Source organism: Dendropsophus ebraccatus, chromosome 2 (genome assembly GCF_027789765.1).
Source record: "Dendropsophus ebraccatus isolate aDenEbr1 chromosome 2, aDenEbr1.pat, whole genome shotgun sequence".
Lineage (NCBI taxonomy): Eukaryota > Metazoa > Chordata > Amphibia > Anura > Hylidae > Dendropsophus > Dendropsophus ebraccatus.
Window position 1 is genome coordinate 179788198 of NC_091455.1, and position 27009 is coordinate 179815206.

A 27009-nucleotide genomic window follows, 5' to 3' on the forward strand; every position below is an offset into this window, starting at 1 on the left:
ACATATTAATGAAAGTGTGGGTGGGGCTTAGCATGTGTTATGTGTTGGAGAGAGGGACTGTATACCTTAAAACTGAGCCATCCTGTCTGCTGATGATTATCCACCCTGTTCTTCTCTCCCAATAAGCTTAGGGCAGCTTTCCATCATGTAAACACCAGGGTATCTACTTCTGTATGTCCTCAGCACTATAATATACTCTTCCTATTCCTGCACAGTTTAGCTTCTCGGCAGTAATAGCAACCCTGGTACTGTCCCATTTTAGCTTCTCGCCAGTAATAGCAACCCTGGTACTGTCCCAGCACAGTATCAGTCTGTTCAGATAAGTGAACTTTCTCCAGTATTATGTTGTGGCATAGCAAAAAGAAGTGTGTGCTTTGAGCAGTAACGGCCAGGGTTAGCTGCTCTGTAACTTGTGCAAATTACTCAAAGGTTGCCAGATACAAGTTAATTAGGCTGGGTTCACACTACGTATATTTGAGGCTGTATGTTTGAGGCTGTATAGCAACCAAAACCAGGAGTGGATTAAAAACACAGAAAGGCTATGTTCACATAATGTTGTAATTGAGTGGATGGCCGTCATTTAATTGCAAATATTTGCTGTTATTTTAAAACAACGGCTGTTATATTGAAATAATGGAAGTTATTTACCGTTATATGGCGGCCATCCACTCAATTTCACCATTGTGTGAACATATCCTTTCTGGGTTTTCAATCCACTCCTGGTTTTGGTTGCTATGAGGACCTGACATGAGGACCAAATACAGCCTGAAATATACATAGTGTGAACCCAGCCTAAAAGGGTACTCCGGCGAAAATCTTTTTCTTTCAAATCAACTGGTTACAGAAAGTTATATAGATTTGTAATTTACTTCTATGTAAAAAAATCTCCAGTACTTATCAGCTGCTGTGTGTTTTGTAGGAAGTGGTGTATTCTCTACAGTCTGACAGAGTGCTCTCTGCTACCACCTCTGTCCGGGCCAGGAACTGTCCAGAGCAGGAGAGGTTTTCTATGGGGATTTACTACTGCTCTGGACAGTTCCTGACATAAACAGGGGTGGCAGCAGAGAGCACTGTGTCAGACTGGAAAGAATATGCCACTTCCTGCAGGGCATACAACAGCTGATAAGTATGGGAAGACTGGGAATTTTTAAATAGAAGTAAATGACAAATCTATATAACTTTCTGAAACTAGTCGATTTGAAAGAAAAAGATTTTTGTTGGATAACCCCTTTAATATAACAGAGTGAAAGGGGTGCATTAATGCAAGGGTTACATTTTGCATAAAATTAAACTTTTTTTGTGTAAATTTTAATATATATCTGACCTTTTTATAGATTTATTTTTATTATGTGAAGTTTGAGCCCATCTGTCAGTGTTAACTGTGGAGCAGCGCTATACAAGCTAATGGAACTTTTTTTAAAGCCTTTTTTATCCATGAGGCCCATTATGCATTTAGAACATTAGGTTTTGCTCTACGGTTTACCTGATCTGCCTATTGCTGGCTAACTTTCATCTTTTGTCAAACGTCTGTAAGGAGCGCCGTCCAACACTGAAGAGCCCCTATGTTTAACGTACCGTATTCAGCGGAATCTATTCAATGTTTTAATGAGCACTTTAGAAGAAAGCCAGAGAGGTGGTGCAGAGGTAACGCAGCTACCTGGTTCTCCACAATACGTCCCCTCCGCACTAATTATCCTGCACAGAATCACTCCAGACTATCAGACCAAATGTGAACGTCTTCCTTTGGGAACCATATGCAGTTTTTATGAAGAAAATCGCACTCTCACTAATTATGTCTATGTCTATTCCTTAGGTCTTGATGCCCGTCCTTTCTAATAAGAAGAGTTCTAAGCCTTTGCCGAGTGTGATCTCACAAGATATGGAGCTTCATGTGGAGTCTCTGAAGAATAAAATCCTTATAGTGAAAGGGCTGCTGTCTGGAAGAACCATCTTACCCCTTCCTACTAAATTAGGAGCAAGTGGATCAAACCAGATTGGGACTATAAAAAAGTAAGAAAATGCAGTTATTCATGCCCAATACGAGAAATCGAACGTTCCCCACCCTAATCTTTTCTAACATTTGCCATTTGCGAAAATCCTGCTCAAATTGATGGGCTTGGCCAACTTTTATCTAATGTGTATTACCAGCCAGATGTAACCACTAGGTACATGGGATTCCCACGCCATGGTGCTTTATTAACCGTCGCCCTGTTCCCGTGAACGGCGCTGGTCTAATACCGAGCTCCAGCCAGGCGAAACCCCCTCCCCTCTGTGACGCCACACCTAATGAATACAGTGACATCACTCCTGTGCTCATCACTGCCGGATGAATGTTCATTAGAATCGGCTGGCCAGCTGGGGCTGATCGGTGCTCTGAGGGTGGTAGTCCGTCCCAGGGCCCCAAAATTTCTCATTTGCATATTTAATAAACTATACTTTTCCCTAAAATGGCACTGAGTAGAGATGAGCGAATCTACAGTAGAAACAAAGCGAAGTGCTTTGTTCCTCTCAGGATTCTACTCAACAGGCTGCGGGCTTTAAGGTCTGCTCTGCTCCCTGACACTCCTCCCCAGGTGTTGGGAAAAGATGGATCCAGTCCTGGGAAACTTCTCCCAGTTTCCCAGGACTGGATCCATCTTTTTCCAGCACCCGGGGAGGAGCAGTATGGAGCGGAGCAGACTTCAAAGTCCCGCTGGTTTGATTTTTTTTTATGTATTATATATTATCATCTTTTGTTTCAGAGAGATTGTGCCGGACAGAGGAGCGCTCCATGCTTTTGAATCAATGCTGATAAAGTGGTCGTATCAGGTTCGAGATGTCATTGAAACAGATTCTGCTCAGCCCCTTTTAAAGGGTCTTAATCCAGGACCAATAACTGAGCTTAACTTCTGGAAAGCGAGACGGGAGAATCTTGCTGGAATTCATGAGCAGGTATGTACACCATCTTACATGTTTTGTGTGTTTGTTTTAATAGTGGTCAGTTTCAGTGCTAGTTTCAGTCTCACTGGCCTCTTTGGTCAACCCCACTTCCTAGTTGTTACCTATAATTTATACCCTTGATCCCCATGTTTCATGTTTTATTGTAATAGGATCTGATCATTGATCACCTATAGTTTTGTGCCTATTCTTCTACTACCCTTTACTTTTTGCCGTAATGATGTCTCTTTTATGTTTATGGTTGGTTTGTAAATTTGTGCTACTAAACACATGTCCAAAAAGGTACCAGAGAAGGGATAAGAGAAAACTTTTATTGGTCAAAAATTCACCAACCAGTGTATAACTATTTACAAATATATACAATCAATATTAATCACTGACTGAATAGAGGTGCTGGAACAGTCTGGTTCCCGTCCTCCTGTCATGCTGGAACAGTCTGGTTCATGTCTCCAGTCTTGCCCTCTGACACAACAGCTGAGCGTGAACTCCAGTATTCCACCATGCAGCCTAAAGGCCCTATTCCACCAACAGATCTGACGAAAGATTATCTGCCAAAGATTTGAAGCCAAACCCAGGAGTGGATTTGAAAAGAGGAGAAATCCAGTCTTTCCTTTATGACCTGTTCTCTCATTATAGTCTGCTCCTTGGTTTGGCTTCAAATCTTTGGCAGATAATCTGTCGTCAGATCTGTTGGTGGAATAGGGCCTTAAGTCGTGATGAACTGGTATCGTCAAAACCAGTGCTGTAAATAGACGTGGACTGGTATTCACCAACTGTCATAACCAGTCCAATAGAAGGTCCAGGATATTAAGTGACACGTTGGTATAATCACGCGGAGCCCTGTTAGAGTATACCTTCAACCTCACCCTACGCATTTCTATCACCCATGTCGGTGACATCATCAGGGGCTATGAGGTAGGGTAGGAATACAATAGTAAGCACTGCTGAAAACAACAGATAATATGTGTGTATATGCAAAATCCAGAGGACACCTGTGGCTGGGTTTACCACTGAGGACCACTGGATGAATGTCCCACATGGTAGGGGCTGAGCGTAGACATTTACCCAATAGGATCAGTGAGATATCTAAGTGAGTGTATGAGGGTCTGTTCCTACAGATCGTCCTCTGAGCGGAGAACTTGTTCTGTCCTGCGGCAGTGGCAGACTGCGCTCAGGGAACCGTCATGGTATAACATGAAAAATCCTCAATGGCGTCCGTGCCCAACAATCAGGAAATCATGGGGCCTCAAGTTGGACAGTCTAGTGTTAGTGACAAGAACATGGACACTTTACTTACCAGTCCCTTTGTGCTCCCATGTAAATGTGTCCCTATGTCCCTAGTCCTCATGTTACCTATGCACACCCAGCTGAAACATTCACGTGCCAGCATATGCCTGGTAGCAGGCTGCTTCCCCATTCCCAATGTAAGATTAATCAGAATAAGGTGACAATTTACCTAAGGGCTGCAATCTATACATCTACATGTCAACACAAAAGGGATCATTACTATTCTGCATTCCCCGAGTCCTATCCTCTCGAAACGTATTGCCCTATTTACTATCATTTATTTTCTATTTGTAGCTCCAAGCACCCATTGTTCAAGAAATGTCGGCCATCTTGAAAGAAAAAGAAAGCAGTTACTATCCAACACTGCAAAACATAATAACAGAGGTTAAAAATGGTATGTTTACCTGTAACTGAAGGCACGTATGTGAAGATACATGGAGCTGGCAAATTTTATCATTGCTACTATTGTCTTTTTTTTTTTTAAACTCAGTGCATGCATTCTAAAATTTCAAACTTTTGACCACCTGAGGCTTAAAGGGAGAATATCGGCAGGTTAGGTGAATCTAACCTGCTGATACCTTCATCCTCAGCGCCCCATGTGTAATAGGGAGCTATCAGCAGGTTAGATTCATCTAACCTGCTGATAGTTTCTGTTTAAAGGGAAACTGACAGCACAGATATGCATATATCCATATATCTTTGACGATACTCTAAGACCCAGCTTCTTTGGTTAAAAAAAAAAAAAAACTTCTTCGGGGAGGAGGCATGGCCAGGCATGCCCTGCCAGATTTACCATTATTTAGAACATTAGAAACAATACTGCTGATTTGCAGACATGTTTTACTATTTGTACACAGCACCATGCACTGCTTAAAGCGACTCTGTACACACAATCTGACCCCCCTAAACCACTTGTACCTTCAGATAGCTGCTTTTAATCCAAGATCTGTCCTGGGGTCCGTTCGGCAGGTGATGCAGTTATTGTCCTAAAAAACAACTTTTAAACATGCAGCCCCATGCCCAACGGCTGGGGCTTGTAGTATCTGTGCCCTAACTTTGCACCACCCCTCCGTCCCTCCTCCCCAACCTCTTCATCATTAGGAATTCCACTGTAAAAATTTCTCCTGTCTGAACATTGCACAGGTGCCTTAACGATCCAGCCCATGTGCCGGGCTGACACAGGTGATGAATAGGAGACAATCTGCCTGGAGCATTTCTAATGATGAGGAGGGCGGGGAGGAGGGACAGAGAGGTTGTGCCAGCCTAATGCATACACAATCTAGGCCACGGCCGTTGGGCACAGGGCTGCAAGTTTAAAAGTTGCTTTTTAGGATAATAACTCCATAACCTGCCGAACGGACCCCAGGACAGATCTTGGATTAAAAGCAGCTATCTGAAGGTACAAGCGGTTTGGGGGGTCAGATTGTGGGTACAGAGTCGCTTTAAAGAGGTTGGTCTCTTTAAAGTGAAATTGTTCAGTGTACAGTATTAGTAAGTGTACTCACTGTATATACTTCCAGAAGCTTCCTTTGTACCTTATAGAGCTAATATCAGACTCCCCTCCTCCTGTAAGTGAATACACTTACTTATACTACACACAAGGCAATTTTACTATATTTTACTATTTTTACCCTCCCAAACACCCCATGATGTGTATCCAGTGGGTGCTGACTACTATGAGCAGCTGACAGCTTCTACCATCAGGCTGTTTAACCACCTGGATACCATTGTCGGTAATGGCAACTTCTAACAAGTTCTAAATATAAAGCAAGTAATGTCTGAATTAGCAACAAAACCCACATGGGAATTTTGTTAGTGCAAATCCTTTAGAGAATACAAAGTTTTAGAAATAGAACAATATTGCTAGCATAGTTTGGAATATAGAGAAAAACAGATAAAAACACATAAAACAATGAGGTAATGTAAAAAAAAAAAAAAATTCCCAGAATATTTTAAGTGTCACTTTCATTAAAACTTTAGATTTTAAAACATCAAAATCAACAGTAGATGTGAAATAAAGGAAGTTTGCAATATACACTAAGGATGTCAGTGTCTCAGACTTGAAAACTTTTGATCAGTTTTTGGTCAAAGTTTTGTTTTTAACTGTTTGGCTGCTGCAGCATGTACAATATATATTGCTGTACATAGAGCAAAATAGCTCAAAGTTCTCCATAGCCTTTTGGTAGAAGCGGAGTCATATGAACCAAGGGAGTCATAAGACTTTAAAAATATCTGTTGTCAGTATATATAACATATACAGTATTTTCCTGCGTGTAAGACTACTTTTTAACCAATCTTTGCAAAAGTGAGGGGTTGTCTTATACACTGGGTGTCATCTTATAGGGCGAGTGCTGAAAAACTTCAGAACCGGACTGGAAAATCTGTGGTTGTTACATGTTGGCTCAACAACGGCCGCATTACCACCGTACACGATGACCATATAAAAGGCAGAGCAAGTTGCAGGCGTCTGGGGTATAGAAAAAAAAGATATGTTAGAGTGGTGCTGTGCCCAGAAAAATACACCCCTTTCACCCGACTGGCCGCCCTTGTATCCTACCAGAATTACTGCACCTCCTTCTCTGCCTCTCAGATCTCACTGCTGTCTTATGTTTCTTATTAATTTTTATTTGGTGTGCGTTGAAGGGGTGTGCGGTGGGGTAGTCTTAGGGTATGTTCACACTGAGCAAATACAGCAGAATTCTGCCGTGCTCAGTGTCCCGCTGTGAGGCAATGAGAGGGCACGCGCTTCTCCACTGCTGCCACTCTCCGCTCAAAGAAGTGACATGTCGCTCGCTCTCCCATAGACGGCGTGCACACGCTCCCATAGACGGGCTATGGCACACTGAGACAGGCGGGATTCCGCGGCGGAACTTTCCGGATGTTTTACTCAGTGTGAACATACCCTTATACAGAGAGTATATCCCAAACGCTATATTTTAACTGGAAAAGTTGGGGGTCGTCTTATACTCCTGAAAATACAGTATTTTGTAATGGAACATAATAAGATGGCTTTCTATCTGGAGAGAATTTAAGGATTTTTATATATATATATATATATATATATATATATTAACAGCAATATGTCCCTAGTCAGTTCCTTAAGATTCGTGGCCACGTCTGTTGTCTATCTTCTTACGGTCTAATAATTATTCCATTGAGTTTAATATTCTTGTAAATGACAGGATGAGAGCCATACTGTGGAGGAAATTATCACAAAGTCATTACCCAATTAAATTCTTGCCGAAAAATACAAAATATGCATTTACATTAGAATGGAAGTGACAAAACCCTTTCTCCAGCCCTGCTTCCTCTGGGGAGCCCACTGCCGTACCAGCCTAATACAATTACCCCTCCCAAGTGTTCTAAAGGTCTTTTTTTTTCTTTTATGAGGAATGTTTTCCTGGATTGACACTGGCATGGCACCATTATTTACCTCCTAACACACAGGGCGTCCACTTCTACTCCGCAGGGTGTTCCATTTATGACAGATCTTTTTGTCCACATGCCATGCTGCAAAAAAGGCCTTGAAATGTGCAAGGCCCCAAGGTCCTACAGAGGCCAAGTATGACATGCCTTGTCATGACAAACATAATAAGGTTTCTTCTGGTCATTTTGCTAATTTTCTAATGGGGGAAAAAAAACTTCAAAAGCCATTAAGATGTGCTTCCTATCTATAAACTACTTTTCAATCCCATTTGCATTGATGCCAGCACAAAACTTATTTGGCAGCAACCGGAATTTTCCAGCTTGACAGCTATGTATTTGCAGTTTATAATAAAGTTTATAATAAAGTTTATAATAAAGCATTGCCAGGTATAATTGTCATTCATCTCTGTTTCAGCTCTTGTGGAAGCAGAAGATATTGATCTCCACTTGAGAACATTAGAGTCACATATCAGATTATTAGAGGAGACAGACTTTCCCCAGACCGATCTCTTAATTCCTCCTCTTTTCCACACTATATGCCTGATCTGGAGTCACTCTGTATTTTATAACACTCCTGCCCGGATTATTGTTCTACTGCAAGAGTTCTGCAACTTGCTCATTGATCAGGTATTGTCATCATCTTTTATCACTGGAATGTATATAAAGATATATCGATGTCACATTTGCAGACCTCACCCCATGTTACCATATGGTTGTTTACACAGACGTTTCTCTGAATGTTCAATACTTTGTTATTCTCAATTGTTTTGTAAATTTCGTTACCCAACCCTTCCTTATAAGTCTGGGTTCACACTACGTTTTTGCAATTAGTTTTTTTCATCCGTTTTTTGCAAAAAACGCATGGAAAACAGATGGAAAAAAACGGATGCAACTGCGTGCATCCGTTTTTCCATTGACTTCCATTATATAAAAAAAAACTGGTCCATTTTTTTTCACGGACACAAAAACGTGGTCGAACACGTTTTTTGTCCGTTTTGATCCATTTTTTTTTTTTTTTTTTATAATCGAAGTCAATGGAAAAACGGATGCACACAGTTGCATCTGTTTTTTGCAAAAAAATGGATGAAATAAACGGATTGCAAAAATGTAGTGTGAACCCAGCCTTAGTAAGCAGTAAGGGCCCTTTTACACAGACTGATAATCTGACAGATCAGGCCAATTCGGCACATTATCGCTCCGAGTAATAAAGAGAAAAATCAGCCGATGAGAACGACCATGTCATTAGGTCCTGACCTAAAATAATCGGCCACTGGGCGTGCATCGCCATGTGTAATAGCAAGGCGCGGCCAGCGGCTGATGAATCTGTAAGTTCATACATGGAGCCATTTAGGCTCACAAGGCAAGTGTCCATTATAACCTATAGAGGGTGTAGGGGCCAAGGGGGATGAGTGAGCAGGAAGGGTAGACAAACAGCCTGTGCACTTTGGAGACTGTCTGGGAACGGAAACGCTGGATTTACAGGTTAGACTGCTCAGTGCTGGACTAGGAACTTGGTGAGGTAAGATTGCAGGATGTTGTGCTATGCTGGCTCCTGCTCCTGGTTCTCTCCTCTCACCCATTACTTATCCCCTTCAGCCCCTCCCCCCTCCACCTTCACTTTGCTTTTCTGCACGGTTTCTATACACTTTATACTGATGTTATCAGAGTGTATACTGTAGATTCCCTAATCTTTAGTTTCCATTAGAGATGAGCGAACCTCGAGCATGCCATTTGATTAGCGGTGGCTGCTGAACTTGGATAAAGCCCTAAGGCTATGTGGAAATCATGGATATGGTCATTGGTCTGGTTTTCCAGACAACCTTAGGGCTTTATCCAACTTCAGCAGCCACCTCTAATCAAATGCCGAATGTTCGGATCGACTCGAACCCAAACCCAGTTCGCTCATCTCTAGTTTCCATGCACATAGGTTTAATTCATCAAAATGGTTATCCCCTTCCACAGGGAATAAAACAGTTCCAAAAGCTGTGTGTTCCACTTACCACTCCCCCGGAGTCTTTTTAGCCCCAAATCATGAAATTCCGCCGCTCCATTGCCCCCCTGGAACAACTTCTTCTGTGGGGAGGGGGGGTTATCGGGGGTGTCCGATGGGGTGGCCGCCTGAGGTTTGCCTCAGGTAGCAGAAAACCTAGACTTTCTGTCAACAATCATTAGCAGGATTAGACCAACATATTCCAATTTATTGTGAGAAGCCTTTGACCCAAGTTACAGAATATAAAGGCAATGCTACTAAATACTAACCATGGTTATGTAAACTTTTGCTTTTATGTAATGGAAGAAGAAATGAAATAAATCATTGTCTATGCTATTATTCTGACATTTTAAATTCTGGACCTATAGTATTGATCCTCCGTGACCTAAGAGAAGGGAACGTGGACTTGGATTAATGGTGTAGATTGTAACTTTTACAAAAAGTTGTGTGTTGTTTCGGCTATTGTTTTGATCAGTTTCCATGCAGCGCATCTTTTTATCAAATCTGGAATATCCTTCATTGTATTGTGATTATTCGTTATTTTAGTTCAAGCATGAAGTCTTGATTGTCGCTTATTAAATTCTAGGCAAAATTGTATCTTTCACCGGAAGATCTTTTCAAAGAGGAAACAGAGGAAGCACTAGAGCATGTACAAATTGCAGTGAATGTCCTCAGGACCTTCAAGCATTCATTTCAAAGTCACAGAAACAATCTTGGGTCATTTTACCGAGACAGTAATGAATTTAAACCTTGGGATTTTCGCTCTCAACTGGTGTTTGCTAGATATGACAGGTTTCTTGAGCGTTTAATGAAGATTGAGGTATTTAATTCTTTTAATTGTATCCTATTCAGATACCAGCACTATAAATACTTATGAATTGCAAATGAGACGACCCACACAACATTTTTTTTTTCCAATGGAAAACACTACTTTCCTTGCTTACATAAGACTTACAGTCTGCCTGATAGAATACATTCTTCTCACGGTTATAATTAAAATTATTAGTATAATTAGATTCCTATGACACAGTCATTGACCTCAACAATTATCTTTAATTGGTTATATAGGCAGATATTATGTTTTAAGGCGTTGAACCTTAAGATAAATTGAAGTGCCCCGATGCATTCTCTATTGTGTTGCTTACGTTTCTCAGATTAATAACGCTTGAATTGTGTTCTGTTCAGTGGTATCCTGATGGTGTACATAAAGAAAATTGATAATACATTATTTTTACTACTACTTTCACTTTTATTCAGAAAACGCTAGTAGTATTGATTTCTGTTTTTTTTTCCCCTATAGCAGCATTGTATTCCACAATACTACATACAGATTGAGCTCTCGCGCCCCAATTTCATTGGCTTTTAGGTCAGTTTCAGGCCATATTCCCACTACGTAAATGGACCGGACATCTATTTGTAATGACACCTGCAAATAATGTTTAGAGATGAGCAAACTGGTTCGGCTGGTATGGGATCCGGTTCGGATTTTTTTTTTCTTGCTTTCTAAAATGGCAGCTGCCATTCTAAAAAGCAGGAAGTGTTCCGGGCAGGAAAAGCGCTTTCTCGTGATGCCCGGAACACATTCAATCAGCAGGGATCTTGCACTAGCCCACCCCCTGTGTGACGTCTGTATTGCTTTAAGAGGAGCGGTCACATGACAGCACCACGCAGTCTGCACAGAGAGAGGAAGGAGGTTGTTACTGGCTGCAGTGCACACAGCTCGTGATTATCAAAACGCTGCTGGTGCTGCTGCTGTTGTGTACTACAGATTACTGAGAAGATACTGTAGGAAAGGAAAGATTAGGAAAGCGGAGAGGAGAAACATCTAGTAATTGAGAGAGAAAGATAGAGAGGGCGAAAGATAGATTAGGCATAGGACAGCAAAGGGGGCACTGAACAAAAACGTGCTCTACAGATATACAAGTCCTATACTTCTGATGTGTATATCACATCCGTCTTATCCTGAGAGACAAAAATACCTAGTGCAGGTGTATAGCATAAAAGTCTTTAAAAAAGTGCTATACATATAGACATTTTCTATACTTGGACCCTTCTTGGATCCCGTCTTATCCTGCCTGGCCTCCATGTTGGCTACTGCTGCTCCTGCCTGGCCTACATGTTGACTACTGTTGCTGATGCCTGTCCTCCATGTTGGCTACTGCTGCTCCTGCCTGGCCTCCATGTTGACTACTGCTACTCCGGTACTGGCCTCAAATGACTATTGCTGGACCTCCACTTGCCTCCAATGACTACTGCTGCTCCTTCACTGCATTTGTGACCTTTTTTGTAATGGTGAATATTGAAGTCTAAAAAAAAAATTGACTTTGAGATATCGAAAAGATAACAATGTTACTGACATGTAGAGCCCTAAATTCAACCAAATACACTACCCCCGTATCATATAGATGCTTTAAACTATGAAATCAGAAGAAATCAGAAATTCTGTCGAACCGACCTTAACGAAAAAATCCGGAAGTCCGGTCGGATCAAACTTTTGAAAAGTTTTCTCATTTAATAATGTTCATGCTCATTATTTGCGGCTGTCATTATGGACAGCTACCTTTTCCCGATAAATGCCGGCCCGTTCCCATAGTGAAAACATAGAATTTTAGGTAGTAGTTTATCCTATTTTATTGTGTTTTGAATGTTAGAGGAAAACAAAACCCATGTAATCGGGACTGTGTTTACCCCTAGGCATTAGAAGTCCAGTGTCTAGAGTGGTGCTTTGTGTGGAGTGGCACCACCTGACAGTAATAAAATAATGTATCCATGTACGATGATTACACATTATATCAGACCACAAAGCCCAGAAAGAAAGGGATGAAGACAATAATGCTCCTTCCTCTCTTCTGCAGAGCAAATTGTGTCCTGATTGGTAGAGCAGCTGTCAGTATGGGCTTCTCCATACATTCATATTTTCTCTTACTTTTGGAGGAAAACAACAACTTTCTACCCAAAATAGGTGCAGTTTTCCCTATATCACTGACATGTAAAATATCTCTGTAACACATAGGCTTTATCCAACGTACCCATAGTGTCCTATTGATCATAATAGTCAGTGATTCTTATAACACTGATATCTGGCCAAGCCCTAACATCTACCAATACAGTGCGCTATATGTCACTGACATTACCAGTTTCTCCCTCAAAATTATATAGTGATTGTCTGTATGTAGTAAGTAGAGATGAACTTCAAACATGCTCTGTTTCTTCTGAACCTGAGCGTGCAGCAATTAATCACCGGTGGCTGAAGAAGTTGGATGTGGAGTCCTGGAAAACATGGATACAGCCTATGGCCTATGGCTGTATTGACTTTTTTTCCAGGTGGCCTTAACTTAGGGCTGCATCCAACTTCTTCAGCCTTCTTTAATCAAATGCAGAGTGCTCGGGTTCGGACGAAACCTAGCGGGCCCGAGGTTCATCTCATCTCTGCAGGCCATCTGTTTGTCCATATTACAGGTGCAGGTTGTGACCTGACTGTGGGTCTGGTAACTTGAGCTGTCAGAGTTATGTGAAACTGGCTCAAAGTTCTCCATAGCCTTTTGATAGAAGCGGAGTCATATGGACCAAGGGAGTCATAAGACTTTGAAAATATCTGTTGTCAGTATAAATTACATATATTTTGTCTTGGAACATAATAAGATGGCTTTCTGTCTGGAGAGAACTTGGGGATTTTGATCCGACATTACAGCAATATGTCCCTAGTGAGAATAGCCCAATCGTGCTTTAGGTTTTCTCATCTTTAGTAGTAAGTAGAGATGAGCGAACCTGGAGCATGCTCGAGTCGATTCGAACCCAAACTTTCTGCATTTGATTAGCGGTGGCTGCTGAACTTGGATAAAGCCCTAAGGCTATGTGGAAAACATGGATATAGTCATTGGCTGTATCCATGTTTTCCAGACAACCTTAGAGCTTTATCCAAGTTCAGCAGCCCCAGCTAATCAAATACCGAACGTTCTGGTTCGGATCGACTCGAACCCGGTTCGCTCATCTCTAGTAGTAAGTGAACAGCCAGTTTCACACAGGAATATTACATGCGCATTTTTACATCCTTGCAATTCCGAGCCCGCTGGATTTCTGATGACCCGAACTGACAACTGTCAAGTCTCCAATTGTCACTGTAAAGTGAATTACTGTATATTTTCAGAAGAAAATTGTATAGAACTACTTCAATGTGTGGATCATGCTGTTTTTATGTCTTCTTTTATATAGGATATACTGAAAACAACGCTAGAATTTCAAAAGTTAGAAAAACTAGAATTTGGAGGCAGCAAAGGGAATTCTCTGACTGAACAGGTTGTACATCTTCAGGCAGACTTTGAGGAGAGATGCAAGGTGTTCAAAGAAAGCTCACAGGATCCGACAGATTACACAAACATGGTATTGTTTTCTTCAACTAGATCACTTTTATATGTAGACTGGTAAACTGTCAACCTAACCTTTTCCGACAAAAAAAACAAACCTGGGAACATAGGTGCAATTGTTTCTATAAGGGCATTAAAGCCGTATATCAAAAGAATCTATACTCACCTGCTTCTTCTTTCTTCCCTGTTAGTTTTTTTTTTCAATGCTCCTGTACAACCAGCAGCCAACAACTGGCCTCCATGTTATATGACCAAAGACCAATGATTGGCTGGGTGTATGGGCACATCATGGCTGCGGCCCTATAATCAAAGCTGATGGAGAAGATTAGAGAAACAGCAATTTATGTTTTATAGTTTTCCCCAAAACCTTTCTTTTTAAAAGCGCCCACATGGGTTCACTACTGCTGTATTTCCGTGATGGTGACATTACATACATACGTCACATGAGGTTGCCGAGTGTAGGGATTTCCCCAATGTACGTCATGTTAGCACATGGCAGCATAATGAGTTAGAGCCCTATTACACAGGACGATTATCGTACATAAAATTGTTATATAGTTTGAATTCAAACGATAATAGTCTTGTGTAGTTGCAGGCAACAATCGAAAAAAATTGTTCATGTGTCGTTGATTTGGATCTGACCCTAAAATAATTGCTATTCGTTCACTTATCATTTGCTGTAATTCCACATTCGTTCACTGTAGTTCCACATTCACTCACTAATCGTTTAGTGTAATTGCACATCGTTCATTCTTTTGCTGGGATCAGATGGAGTAAACGATTGTAGTAACAATCATAAGTAACGACTATGGTTCTGTTTAATATGGTTAACAATAAATAATCTTGTTTGCGATTGTTAAAAATTTTGTCTAATAGTACCCCTGCGGGGGATTAAAGGGGAAGGCTATAACATTGGTGGTGCACCAACAGCTATATCAACTTCACTCTTACTAAAGTTCCATGGTATTATAGCGAAGGTGTTATTTGTGTGCAGATTTGCCACATTGTGTGATCTCAGCTTGTTTCCTAACTTTGTTCCTGCTTGACTCCTTGCACCATTTTGAACTTCTTGTATATGACCTTGGCTTGAATGACTATGTATCTGTGCTGCCCACCTTAACCTGTTTGCCTATATCTGATCTTGTTCAGTACCTGGACTCATCTCTGTCTGTCCTCTCAGTGCCTTGCACTAATGTCTCTAGGCATATAGGGCCAGCTACCCCCATAGTCCAAGACCAGTCCCAAAGGTAACTACTCCTAAGGCAAACAACCAGATCCTCATAGTAGAGGTTTAAGGCTGGGTTCACACTACGTATATTTGAGTGAGTATTGTGGTCCTCATATTGCAACCAAAACCAGGAGTGGATTAAAAACACAGAAAGGATCTGTCCACACAATGGTGAAATTGAGTGGATGGCCGCCATATAACAGTAAATAACTGCCATTATTTCAATATAACAGCCGTTGTTTTAAAATAACAGCAAATATTTGCCATTAAATGGCGGCCATCCACTCAATTTCAACATTGTGTGAACAGAGCCTTTCTGTGTTTTCAATCCACTCCTGGTTTTGGTTGCAATATGAGGACCACAATACTGAATGAGATATACGTAGTGTGAACCCAGCCTAAAGGTAGAAAAATGGAGACTACATAAACAATGCTCTTGGGAGTGGTCCAAAGACAAATTGGTCAGGAGGCACAGTGGGTTCACACTCATACATTAATAAATAATAATAAGCCATATTGTACACTGCCTTTACTTTAGTCAGCAAAAAGCTGCTGATGGGTCCACTTTAAGAAGAAGGAAGCTCAATGATTTATGCTTATTTATTTACATTTTTATTTACATATTTTAGGATGGAATGCCATGTAAGCTGGTCTGCTATTGGTCTGCTTGCATATCATAAAAATCTGTCGTATTGAATTTTCTAAGTATGAATCTGCCATCTTCTTCATATGTGATATTTGTGCAGATCAATCTTACAGAGTGTAAATTGTAATTTTTTATTTACCTATTACAGGAATTTGAAAACGATTATACAGAGTTTAAAGCCAAAGTTTTAGATCTCGAGACTCAAATTGCAACAATGATATGTCTTGCCTTTAAGGACTGCTCTGGCTTGGAGTCTGCATTCAAGGTAATTTTGCGTTTGAGTTCTCTTATCTCCTTCGTGTTCCTCTAAGTTGTCCTCTACACCAGAAGGAGCCCATTGCGTAACTGGGGAATAATATGCACAAGATTTGTAGAATTTGAATAGTCTTTAACTCTATCTTCTATTATTAATGCCTATAGTGAACCATATGATTCTTTAACTATATATATATATTTTTTTTAATATTGTAGTTACTTGCTATCTCTGGTTATTTTCTGGAAAGACGGACCATATTGGATATATTCAGCCCAAACTATTTCACACTTCTCCAGATGTATAGTGATGAACTTGATAAGTGCAAGCTGTTGTACGATGAGCATGTGAAGCAGGTCAGCACCAAATCCTTATGTATTGTTATACTAGGTAATTCATGGCACTGTACTCATATTCTTCGTATGTTCTCTCTACTACAGATGGAGAATTGTGATGTACACAAAAATATGCCAGTCCTTTCTGGAATCTTGAAATGGACAAAGGAACTCAAGGACAGAATCCAGACAATGTGGTCAAACTTTAGATTCATCCAGCATGAGTAAGCTGCTACAATGTTATTGCTTGTAATATAGGTTTTTCTGTAACAATACGCTGTGTATCTATGGAAGAGAATAATTTTTTTTAGGAAAACTCAGCTTTCTTATATCTGACATTCCTTAGAAGCATGGAAAGTCCAGAAGCGTCATCCATTTATCAGAAATATATGGAGATGATGACTTTGCTAGACCAGCATGAAGACAGAGCCTATGACCAGTGGATAACTAAAGTGGATGGTATTTGCAATTTCAATCTAGACCAACCTCTCTTAAAAAGTAATTATGATGATGGTCTTCTGAGTGTCAACTTTGATCCAAAGGTATGTCACCTTTTTAATACTATCATAATACCCTAACTGGACATAATTAAAACACACACACACACATATATATATATATATATATATATATATATATATATATATGCAGTCTACTTACACTGATGAGAGCAATTTATTTTCCTGTAATTTCACAATTCATTGACCAAAAGGAAAATTGTTAAAATATAACTTTTATTTGTCTTGTAAAAAAGATATATATTTGTTTAATGGAAAAAACATAAAAATTCAAAAAAACTTCTATAACGCAGCCATCACCATCCTATTGTGTGCATGCAGAGACTTTCTAGTCCATAAATCGCAAAGTTCATAGGTGTATCCTATTGTCCTATTTTGAAACACAGTGTGAATGCTTTTTTATTTATATTGCACTTTATTATATTTGCACTTATTTCCTATTGCACTTTGTCACAATGTTTTTGTGGTTTTTTTTCGTCCCTTTAGCTTATTTTATTGTATAAACAGTCTTTTCTTGTGTGAGCAATCAATTTATAAACTCTAGTTGAGTTGTAAAATATGAAGAATTTATTTACTTCCCTTATGTTTCTCCTGTAGTAGGTATCGGAAATCCTTCACTTTGTATTGCACTGGCCCGACGCGTTTCCTGAACCATTATCCTCCAGGGCCGTTGGGTAAGCGGCCATCACCAGAGCCGTGCAGAAGGATCTCAGCTAAGGTCCCAAAAAGAATGTGAGCTTACCCAACGGCCCTGGATGGCCGCTTACCCAACGGCCCTGGAGGATAATGGTTCAGGAAACGCGTCGGGCCAGTGCAATACAAAGTAAAGGACTTCCGATACCTACTACAGGAGAAACATAAGGGAAGTAAATAAATTCTTCATATTTTACAATGACTCAACTAGAGTGTATAAATTGATTGCTCGCACAAGAAAAGACTGTTTATACAATAAAATAAGGTAAAGGGACGAAAAAAAACACAAAAACATTGTGACAACGTGCAATAGGAAATAAGTGCAAATATAATAAAGTGCAATATAAATAAAGAAGCATTCACACAGTGTTACAATATAGGACAATAGAATATACCTATGAACTTTGCGATTTATGGACTAGAAAGTCTCTGCATGCACACAATAGGATGGTGATGGCTGCGTTATAGAAGTTTTTTTGAATTTTTTTGTTTTTTCTATTAAACAAATATATATCTTTTTTACAAGACAAATAAAAGTTATATTTTAACAATTTTCCTTTTGGTCAATTAATTATATATATACATAGCCGCCATTTGGGGGTTATGCTGTTGATGTAGTACACTAAAGAATGTACATATAGAAGCAAGGACTCATGTTTCTATCTGTATTAAATTAAGTAATGCATAAAGTACTGACAACATTTACAATGGTGTCTTGTCTTGCGAATATACAGTAGTGAGCAGCGGAGCATACATGTATGTGAATCTCTATGCACCTCTGTGACTTGACATTGACCATATTGTATAATTAATTACATCTGCAGTTGGTGGCAGTGTTACGCGAAGTGAAATATCTCTATGTACTGAACCATACTGATCTCCCCAAGGCTGCTTTAACTATGTATGCAAAGAAGGAAATCCTACACAAGGTATGTCCGGTTTAAAATTATTTTAAAACTGACACTTTGGTTCTGCCCTTACAGTGTGTCTGTATTATTAGTTTATTATTATTTTATGATCAACAGTATGTGGTATAATGCACAGTTTTCCCTTAAAGAAGACCTGTCTGCAGTAGAAAAAACATCAATTAATTATATATTACACCATCACCCATTCTCCCTTTCTGCACTTTTCCCTATAGTTATGAACTTTATGTACAAAATGGGTGTTAATGCTTGCTAGGCATGGGGGAGGAAGGGGGGTGACCCTGACTTTGTCCCCTAATCCTTATAGTTACACCCTTGCCCCTTAGAAAGTAGCAGGCGATGACATAGCTGTAATAAGCACTCAGCTGAAATCACGTCTCTCTGTCCCTAGAATTGGGTACAGCACAGAGTAAACATATTTAGAGACAGAGATCATTGGGTAAAGCATTCCAGCATTGTGTCCACCGATATTTTGGATGGAACCTCTGATGGAGGCACCCAAGGAGCTTCCAATGCAAGCAGGAACCCAGCCATATACCTTTTTTTTCTCATAACCGGCCTTATAAATTTAAAATAAACTGAATGGACATTGTCCTAACTATTCTTATTTAATACTTTTATATATGCAGGGTACTCTGAATATATAATACATTTCAATTTAGCTACCGTAACTTCAGTGTAATCAGTTTAGGGGTGGGTATAAAATATATAGATATATAAAATATATATATATATATATATACTGGTGTGTGTGTGTGTGTGTGTGTGTGTGTGTATATATATATATATATATTATTATTCTCATTTAAATAATAAAAAATGATCCAATGGGCTGTTCCTTTATAATTTCTGGCACTTTAAACATCTAAAACATAGTAATAAATATTTTATAATATAAAATAATATCTTGGCAGACACTGATGTTTTAGCATGTTAAAAGTCTGTGCCTGTATATTTTTTCTGAAAGATCCCATTTAGATACGGGGGGCAGTGCTCGCTGTGATTTTGCAATTTCATACAATCAGCATAAAGTCTGAAACACCTCCTAATAAATAATTACTGGTTTCAACTACATTTCTCTTTTCTGCAGTTTGTGGAAACTAAAATAAAGTTAATTGGTAAAATAAAAAGAAAAATTTATCACTAGGGACAACATGGCATTAAACTGATTGGGGTATAGCTCGTGTTGTGCCGCATTGCATCAATGACCTGAAGATGTAATTGTATCTTTTGGATAGAAGAAAATGACTTTACATGGAAGATTTGTAGTTACAATAATTTAATTTGTACAGCTTTTATCACTACTCAATTTGATCACTATGTTTAATATTTCTTTGAATTTTCTAAAAGTATATTGGCAGCTTGGAGCTTGTGGTCCATTGGTACAATACAGTGAAGACGACCGTGCTGGAAGTAGAATACCCCTTGATTAAGGATGACATGGCGGCCATCGATGAACAGCTAAAGGATGCAGAGGAACGATACACTTGGAACAGTGAAGACTGCTGGGATTACATTGTTCAAGTCAAGGCTGTAGTCTATGATTTGGAGAGAAGATTACAGAAATCTAAAGATAATATAACAACAATGCAGCAGATTATGAATTCCTGGGCTGAACAGGCATTGTATTCACGAAAAGACAACAAAAAAGAATCACTTATCAGTCTTGAAGATAAAATTGAAAGATTAGGTAAAAAGTATAAATCAATTCAAGAAGACAGCAATAAACTGCGTAGTCTTGCCGAGGTACCTTTTTTTTTTTTTTTTTTTATAGCTAAGTATACTAATTGCCTATGTTCTCAGTTGGACGTCTCATTTCAGTCAAACCAGTGAAAAAACAAACCACTCAGACATGACAAAATATCTTCAATGTTTAAAGATGCTGATGGAATTTGTAAGACAGGTGTGCAAGGGTAATGCACTACTCCTAGGTAATTTGACAGATGATTAATAGGTAGATGGAGAACTAGAGAGGTAGGTAGATGAACATGCAGAGTGAACAATCCAAACTGTTAAGAGTATTCAGCTGATAGAGTAAGGTAAAAATCACTTTAAGTATACAGTAGTCCTTCATCTAACACTGAGATAAACGTAACTTCCCACCGTTAACACCATACTTAAATCATAGTAGTAGACATGAGCACAACTCAAGCATACTTGAGTCCGATCATTCGATATTTAAATACCGGTGGCTAAAGAAGTTGGATACAGCCCTAGCAGGTCCAGGAAAAAATAGATACAGCCTATGTTTTCCCTTGGGCTGCATCCAATTTTTTCTGCCACCGAAATTCAAACCATCGGACTTGAACATGCACGAGAGCTCATCTGTAATAAAAGGTCCAACATTCTATGTTGTTCCATTTTGTGATGTATCTTCCCAACCGTTATAATTCTTTATCTACAACTCATAGGCACAGTGTTAAAGGGGTATTCCCACTGAATTGTGCAGCGCTAGGAATATGCTTCTAAACACCCATTCCCCATTGCAAACAATATTAGGAGACGGAGCATGAGACCCAGCGCCATGTTATTTTATGGTGTTGGACCTGAAAAACTACATAGTCTGAAAAAAATTTATACAAAAGGTTTCTTTCATTCTGAAAGTCTTCTTAAACTTTTACTTTTTTCACATTTTGTTATTTTGCGGCCTTGTGCTAAAATAAAAATAAAAATGGTGCTCAATATTTAAAGTGAAAACAGAAAGGGCAAAATCTTTGATTTATTTAAAATGAAAAAACTAAATTTTTTTATTGACAAGTTTTTAGAGCCTTTAGTCAGATCCTCTTAAAGAGGTTGTTTGGGAAAAATCATACTTACCCATGCTACAAGGGCTTCAGGGGACTTGTCAGTGATGTATACTTACCTGTGCCATTCCTCCACTGCTGATGGTTCCCTGGACGCCCACTCTTGCACCGCTGTCAGTGTCTTCATATCATCCGATGACGTGCCACTGCCATCAGAAATGGCCGCTCAGCATATCTCAGCAGAGTCTATACTAACCGACCATTTCTTATGGAAACGGGGCATCATCCAAAGTTATCAAAACATACAGACAGGACCGTGACTTTCCAGGTTCTGTCCAATCAGGCTGTAGAAACATTTCAAAGATGATCAGGAGATATGAGATGCAACTAGGGCTAAATTTGAAGTGTCAAAGCAAAAGGTCCAAAAACATCTAAAGACTTTCTGAATGCAATATATTGACCTATTGATATTAAATTTGCATGCATTTGCCTAAATTTACTCTTCTCCTTTTATGATTAGAAATAAAACGTCAAATTACGCTTTTTTCACACAGGAAAACATGCAACTCTTGAAGGCCGTTCCAGATGTAGATGCATGGAAAATCTATATGGAATACATGGACGACATTGTGACAGACGGACTGTATAATACCATTTATCGTTCTCTGGAGTTTTTCGTGGACAATACAGATGAAAGATTAAAACCAGCTCCTTTATTTGAGGCACAAATGGGTCTTAGTGGACATGAAATTGTATTTAAGCCTTCCTTACAGAAAGAAGATGGGGACGGCCTCTATGACCTCATGGAAGAGCTTCTAGGTGACATTTTTAAAATATCAGGACAAGTAAAAAGAATTGCTAAACATTTTGGTGAAGACAATTACCAGGTAAATGCCATAATTGAGTAGGTCAAAGTATACTAACTGATAAGATGTATTTCCAGGACAACATTTTTAGAAAATATTATAGGTAATGTTGAGCAGACTTGACAAACTTTTGGGTTTGGCAACGTTCTCCGCACCCGAATACTTGGCATTTGACTCCCGTTGGCTGGAGAAGTTGGATGCTGCCCTATGGAGTCCTAAAAAAACATGGATACAGCCATAGGCTATGTTCACACAACGTATATTTTCGTAAAAGTATGGCCGTTGTGGCCAATTGCAACATTGGCCATGATTAATACGAAAATATACGTTGCCGTCTATGAAATCCCAGCTGGAACGTATACACATAGTATACGCTCCGGCCGGGATCTCTAGCGGCGCCGCAAAAAACTGATATGTCAGTTTTCTGCAGCTATTCATTGAACCACGACCGCAGAGAACCTGTGAGTGCATACAATGAAGCGTGCGGCTCCGGCACGCTCCATTGTGTGCAGTGGGGAGTTCTGATGCGGGCGCACACTAGTGTGCCCGCATCAAAACTCATCGGTGCTAAAGATCATCCAGCCGGTACTGCAGTACTGGTCAGGATGATCTTATCTGACACCGGCCGTTCTGTGATCCGGCTGGGTCACGGAATGGCCGATGTCATACAATGTGTGAACATAGTCATAGGCTGTATCCATGTTTTCCTAGCATCCAACATCTCCAGCCGACGGGAGTCAAATGTCAAGTATTCGGATTCAGAGAACGCTGCCAAACCCAAACAGTTTGTCGAGTCCACTCAACACTATAGGCTTAGGTATACCAATGTTAGTACAGTGTCCCTGGATATTACTTTATAATAAAAAATCGGAAGTGTAAGGTATGATTGAAATAATTTACCACCCCTTCTTCATCTGACCCAGACTGCCATGATGACTTCTCCCGGCCACGACTCGCCTCACCATGGCCATGCTAACTTTAGGCCTTTAGTCTTTGAACTGGTGGGACAGGACCTACAGTAAGTGTTGGTTGTCATGATGCAGTGACTCCCAACATGTCCACCTGTGCTAAGCTGTTGACAATAGAAATATATGACCTGACCAAGTTAGACTAGAGACCATACAATGCAATCTGGCATGCTTGTGTCCATTAACACTGATGGTCCAGCACTTGTTTGGAGAACAAAACAACATGAGAACCTGGGCTCTCACAACATTTAAAAGAATTAAAGGGATATTTCTACCTAGGACATTCATGTCCTATTTACAGGATTGTATCCTGTAAGCAGCGTATTAGACTCCAGGAAACTTTAAATTGTATTCTCTATTAGGTTTACTACAAGGAAGTATAAATACAGATATGTCCCCACAATCATCTAGTTTGTCTCTCATATACCCATACAATACATATTTGAATTCATCATTGTCTTGACAAAACATGTTAACTATGTTGATGTTCTGGTCTTTCTATGTCTTACAGAATGACCTTGATGAAATGAATGACCTTTCAGAAATCCGACAACAAATTATGGACAGGATTACAATTGTTATTAGCAAAGTCTTAGATTACCGAAGCACATATGATTCCTATTCCTACTTGTGGACGGATGACAGGTCAGAGTTCATGAGACAGTTTCTCCTCTATGGTCATGTGTTAACATCAGAAGAAATTGAGGCTCATGTTGATAATGGGGTTCTGGAGAATCCACCATCCATAGAACAGTTTAAAGAGCAGGTAAGAAGTTCAACTAAATTGGTGTCTAACGCCTACACTGGTAAGTATGAAAATAAAAGAATATTTATATTTCTTTATTTCATTCTAGATTGACATCTATGAGAACCTTTATACTCAGATGTTTTCTTCTGAGGATACCAAGGTCTTTGAGAGTTGGTTCAGGCTGGATTTAAAGCCCTTTAAAATGAGCATGCTTGTGATCATAAGAAAGTGGAGCTGGATGTTCAAAGAGCATCTTGTAAGATTTGTTGTTGACAGGTGAGCGGTTCCTGCATTATTAGGGCATTGGTGGCAACTAGAGATGAGCGAGTAGTGAAATATTCGACTTTCGAGATTTCGAATCGAATAGGCACCGATATTCGACTATTCGAACGAGTATTCAATCCCATTATAGTCTATGGGAAAAACATTTGCGGCACTTGGAAACTAAAATTCGACCATTTGGAGGTCACCAAGTCCCCCATGAAACCTCCCTAAACGATTTAAACACCACCGGAATGACACTGGGACATTAGGGGGAGCATGCCTGGGTGCACCCAACACCCCAAAATCGCAGTATAATGCCACTCTGCAGTTGCGAAGGAAAAATATTTGTGAACGCTTTACGAACATTTATGGCAATGTTCACACATTTCGTTTGTATTTCTTGTGCAGTGTTACATACATGATTCCAATGTGCGTCCGCAGAGCTTCATGTTATTCACACATATCACGCATAATGCTGTACGAACGTTACTGGAACAATATGTATGACGTGCCTTTTTCTGGGCCACTGAAACAATATGTATCACGTGACTTTTTCTGGGCTACTGAAACAGTATATATCAGGTACCCTTAGTGGGCTACTGGAACAATATGTATAACGTGCCCTTAGTGGTGTTACACAGGGACACTATAAGTCACTTGTACACACAGGGTACTGGAATGAATACACCTGCTGATGCTGTTATATCATCTATTTCTTAGCACTGAGAAGTGCTTTGGATTCAGAGATGACTTTTTCGCTTGATCTTAGCCCTAAAAAGGACTTTTGGGTTTTTTAGTAAGCCTGCCTAACCAAAACGCTCCCTGCTCCAAGATCTTTCCCTGGCTAGGTTAAAAGCGCATCTGCGGTCGAGAGGAGGGAGCTAAGTATTTAAGATACGAGGTCATGTGGTTCAGCTATCCAATGAGGGTAGACTCCTTTTCTCACTGCGTGTGTACTCCCAGGGTCCCTCACGACCTCCCTGCATGGACATTGGATTAAAAAAAGCGCCAACTGCGATGGGAGGGCTTTCAAATGTTTCCCGCGTATTTGACTCACTACTCGATTGAATTCGAATTTTTCTAATACAGCAATATTCGATCGAATACCTACTTGATCGAATCATATTCGCTCATCTCTAGTGGCAACTCTTTTTACTCAATATCATAGTAACATAGTAAATAAGTTTGAAAAAAAGCAAGAGTCCATCAGGTTCAACCTAGAGAAACCCTACTGTGTTGATTCAGAGGAAGGCAAAAACCCCTTGGAGGCAGATTCCAATTGGGAGAAAATTTCTTCCCGACTCCAATGACAATCAGAATAATCCGTGGATCATTGTATCACCAGAAATCTAAAGCCCATAACTTGTAATATTATATTTTTCAAGGAAAGCATAATGTGGCAGAGAGTTCCACAGTCTCAATGCTCGTACAGTAAAGAATCCACGTCTGTGCTGATGGTGAAATCTTTTTTCCTCTAGACGTAGAGGATGCCCCCTTGTCATGGTTACAGACCTAGGAGTAAAAAGATCACTACAAAGACCTCTGTACTGTCCATTCATATATTTGTACATTGTGATCAGATCGCCCTTAACACAATTTTTTTCCCTAAACTAAAGAGCCCCAAGCTTGATAACCTTCTTTTTGGCCTTGGTCCTGTAAGCCACCCATTCTCTTAGTGACCTTGTTTGCCCTCCTCTGCACCCGCTTCAGTTCAGCTGTGTCCTTCTTATATACCAGTGCCCAAAACTGTACACAGTATTCTATGTGTGGTCTGACCAGTGATTTATAAAGAGGCAAAACTATGTTCTCATCTTTAGCATCTATACCTCTTTTGATGCATCCCATGATTTTATTACCCTCGGCAGCCGCTGCCTGGCACTGATCACTAAAGTTAAGTTTACTGTCCAGTAAAGGCTGTATTACACGGCACGATAATTAGGGGGAAGCGAGCGCTCCTTGTTCGCCACTTGCTGCTTGTGCTATTACACACAGAGACAGCAAGTGGGTAGCAACAGAAGGAACCCGCGGGTAGCAGCCTGGACTATCCTGGGCTGCCCATTGAAGTCACAATGGTCTGCTGCCACGTCTCCTGTTGCACGGAGCGACATGCAGCAGACCGTCGCTGACATGGTTGTGCTGTTTTAACATGTTGAAAGACCTTGATCAGGCGACATTGTGCATGTTGGCTGATCGTGGTCTTCTAACACATCCTAGAGTATACATTTTTTTATGCATGCTAACATTTAATCTTTTGTATTTTCTTAGTTTGTCTGACCTAGACGAATTTATAAAGGTGACAGATGCCGGTCTTCAGCAGAACGTGCCAGAAGGAGATTATAAGGCACTTGTTAGCGTTATGGAGCACATTTTGGCTGTGAGAGACAGACAGGCAGCAACCGACGAGCTCTTTGAACCCATCCAACAGACCATTGCCTTGTTAGAAAGTTATGGACAAAAACTGCCGGACCAGATTTACACACAGCTGGAGGTAACTCATCTCTTAGTGAATTACCAACACGTGTACATAGGATTATGTGCCCTTGTGTCCTGTACCCACCTCCCACTGTCAGGAAATTACCAGTAAATAAACTGAAGCACCACTTATGGACAGTGGCCAGAATCCTTTTTCATTAGAAACTGGTGGAGATTTTGTACAGTAAATTTTATAAATTATAGGTCAAAAATCACTAGTAGAAATCACTAATGTTAGGTACAGTCACACATTTTAACTCGTTCTGCAAAATATGTTGAGATTCTTAAAGGGGTTTTCTGGGAATTTTTAAAGGGGTTATGCTGCAAAAATGATTGTATGCATT

General features: G+C 40.0%; 1 protein-coding gene across 1 annotated transcript in view; it reads left to right on the forward strand.

Annotated features, from left to right (window-relative positions):
• Positions 1 to 27009, forward strand: part of DNAH11 (dynein axonemal heavy chain 11) — a 178787-nt gene that overhangs the window by 11917 nt on the left and 139861 nt on the right. Inside the window, exons 3-18 of the mRNA XM_069959712.1 lie at positions 1814 to 2010; positions 2742 to 2931; positions 4519 to 4618; positions 8066 to 8277; positions 10227 to 10460; positions 13853 to 14020; positions 16027 to 16143; positions 16350 to 16487; positions 16572 to 16690; positions 16813 to 17008; positions 18502 to 18606; positions 19954 to 20349; positions 21902 to 22234; positions 23693 to 23947; positions 24036 to 24205; positions 26459 to 26681. Of these exons, the coding sequence (XP_069815813.1) occupies positions 1814 to 2010; positions 2742 to 2931; positions 4519 to 4618; positions 8066 to 8277; positions 10227 to 10460; positions 13853 to 14020; positions 16027 to 16143; positions 16350 to 16487; positions 16572 to 16690; positions 16813 to 17008; positions 18502 to 18606; positions 19954 to 20349; positions 21902 to 22234; positions 23693 to 23947; positions 24036 to 24205; positions 26459 to 26681 (3153 nt within the window). The remainder of the gene's footprint in view (positions 1 to 1813; positions 2011 to 2741; positions 2932 to 4518; positions 4619 to 8065; positions 8278 to 10226; positions 10461 to 13852; positions 14021 to 16026; positions 16144 to 16349; positions 16488 to 16571; positions 16691 to 16812; positions 17009 to 18501; positions 18607 to 19953; positions 20350 to 21901; positions 22235 to 23692; positions 23948 to 24035; positions 24206 to 26458; positions 26682 to 27009) is intronic.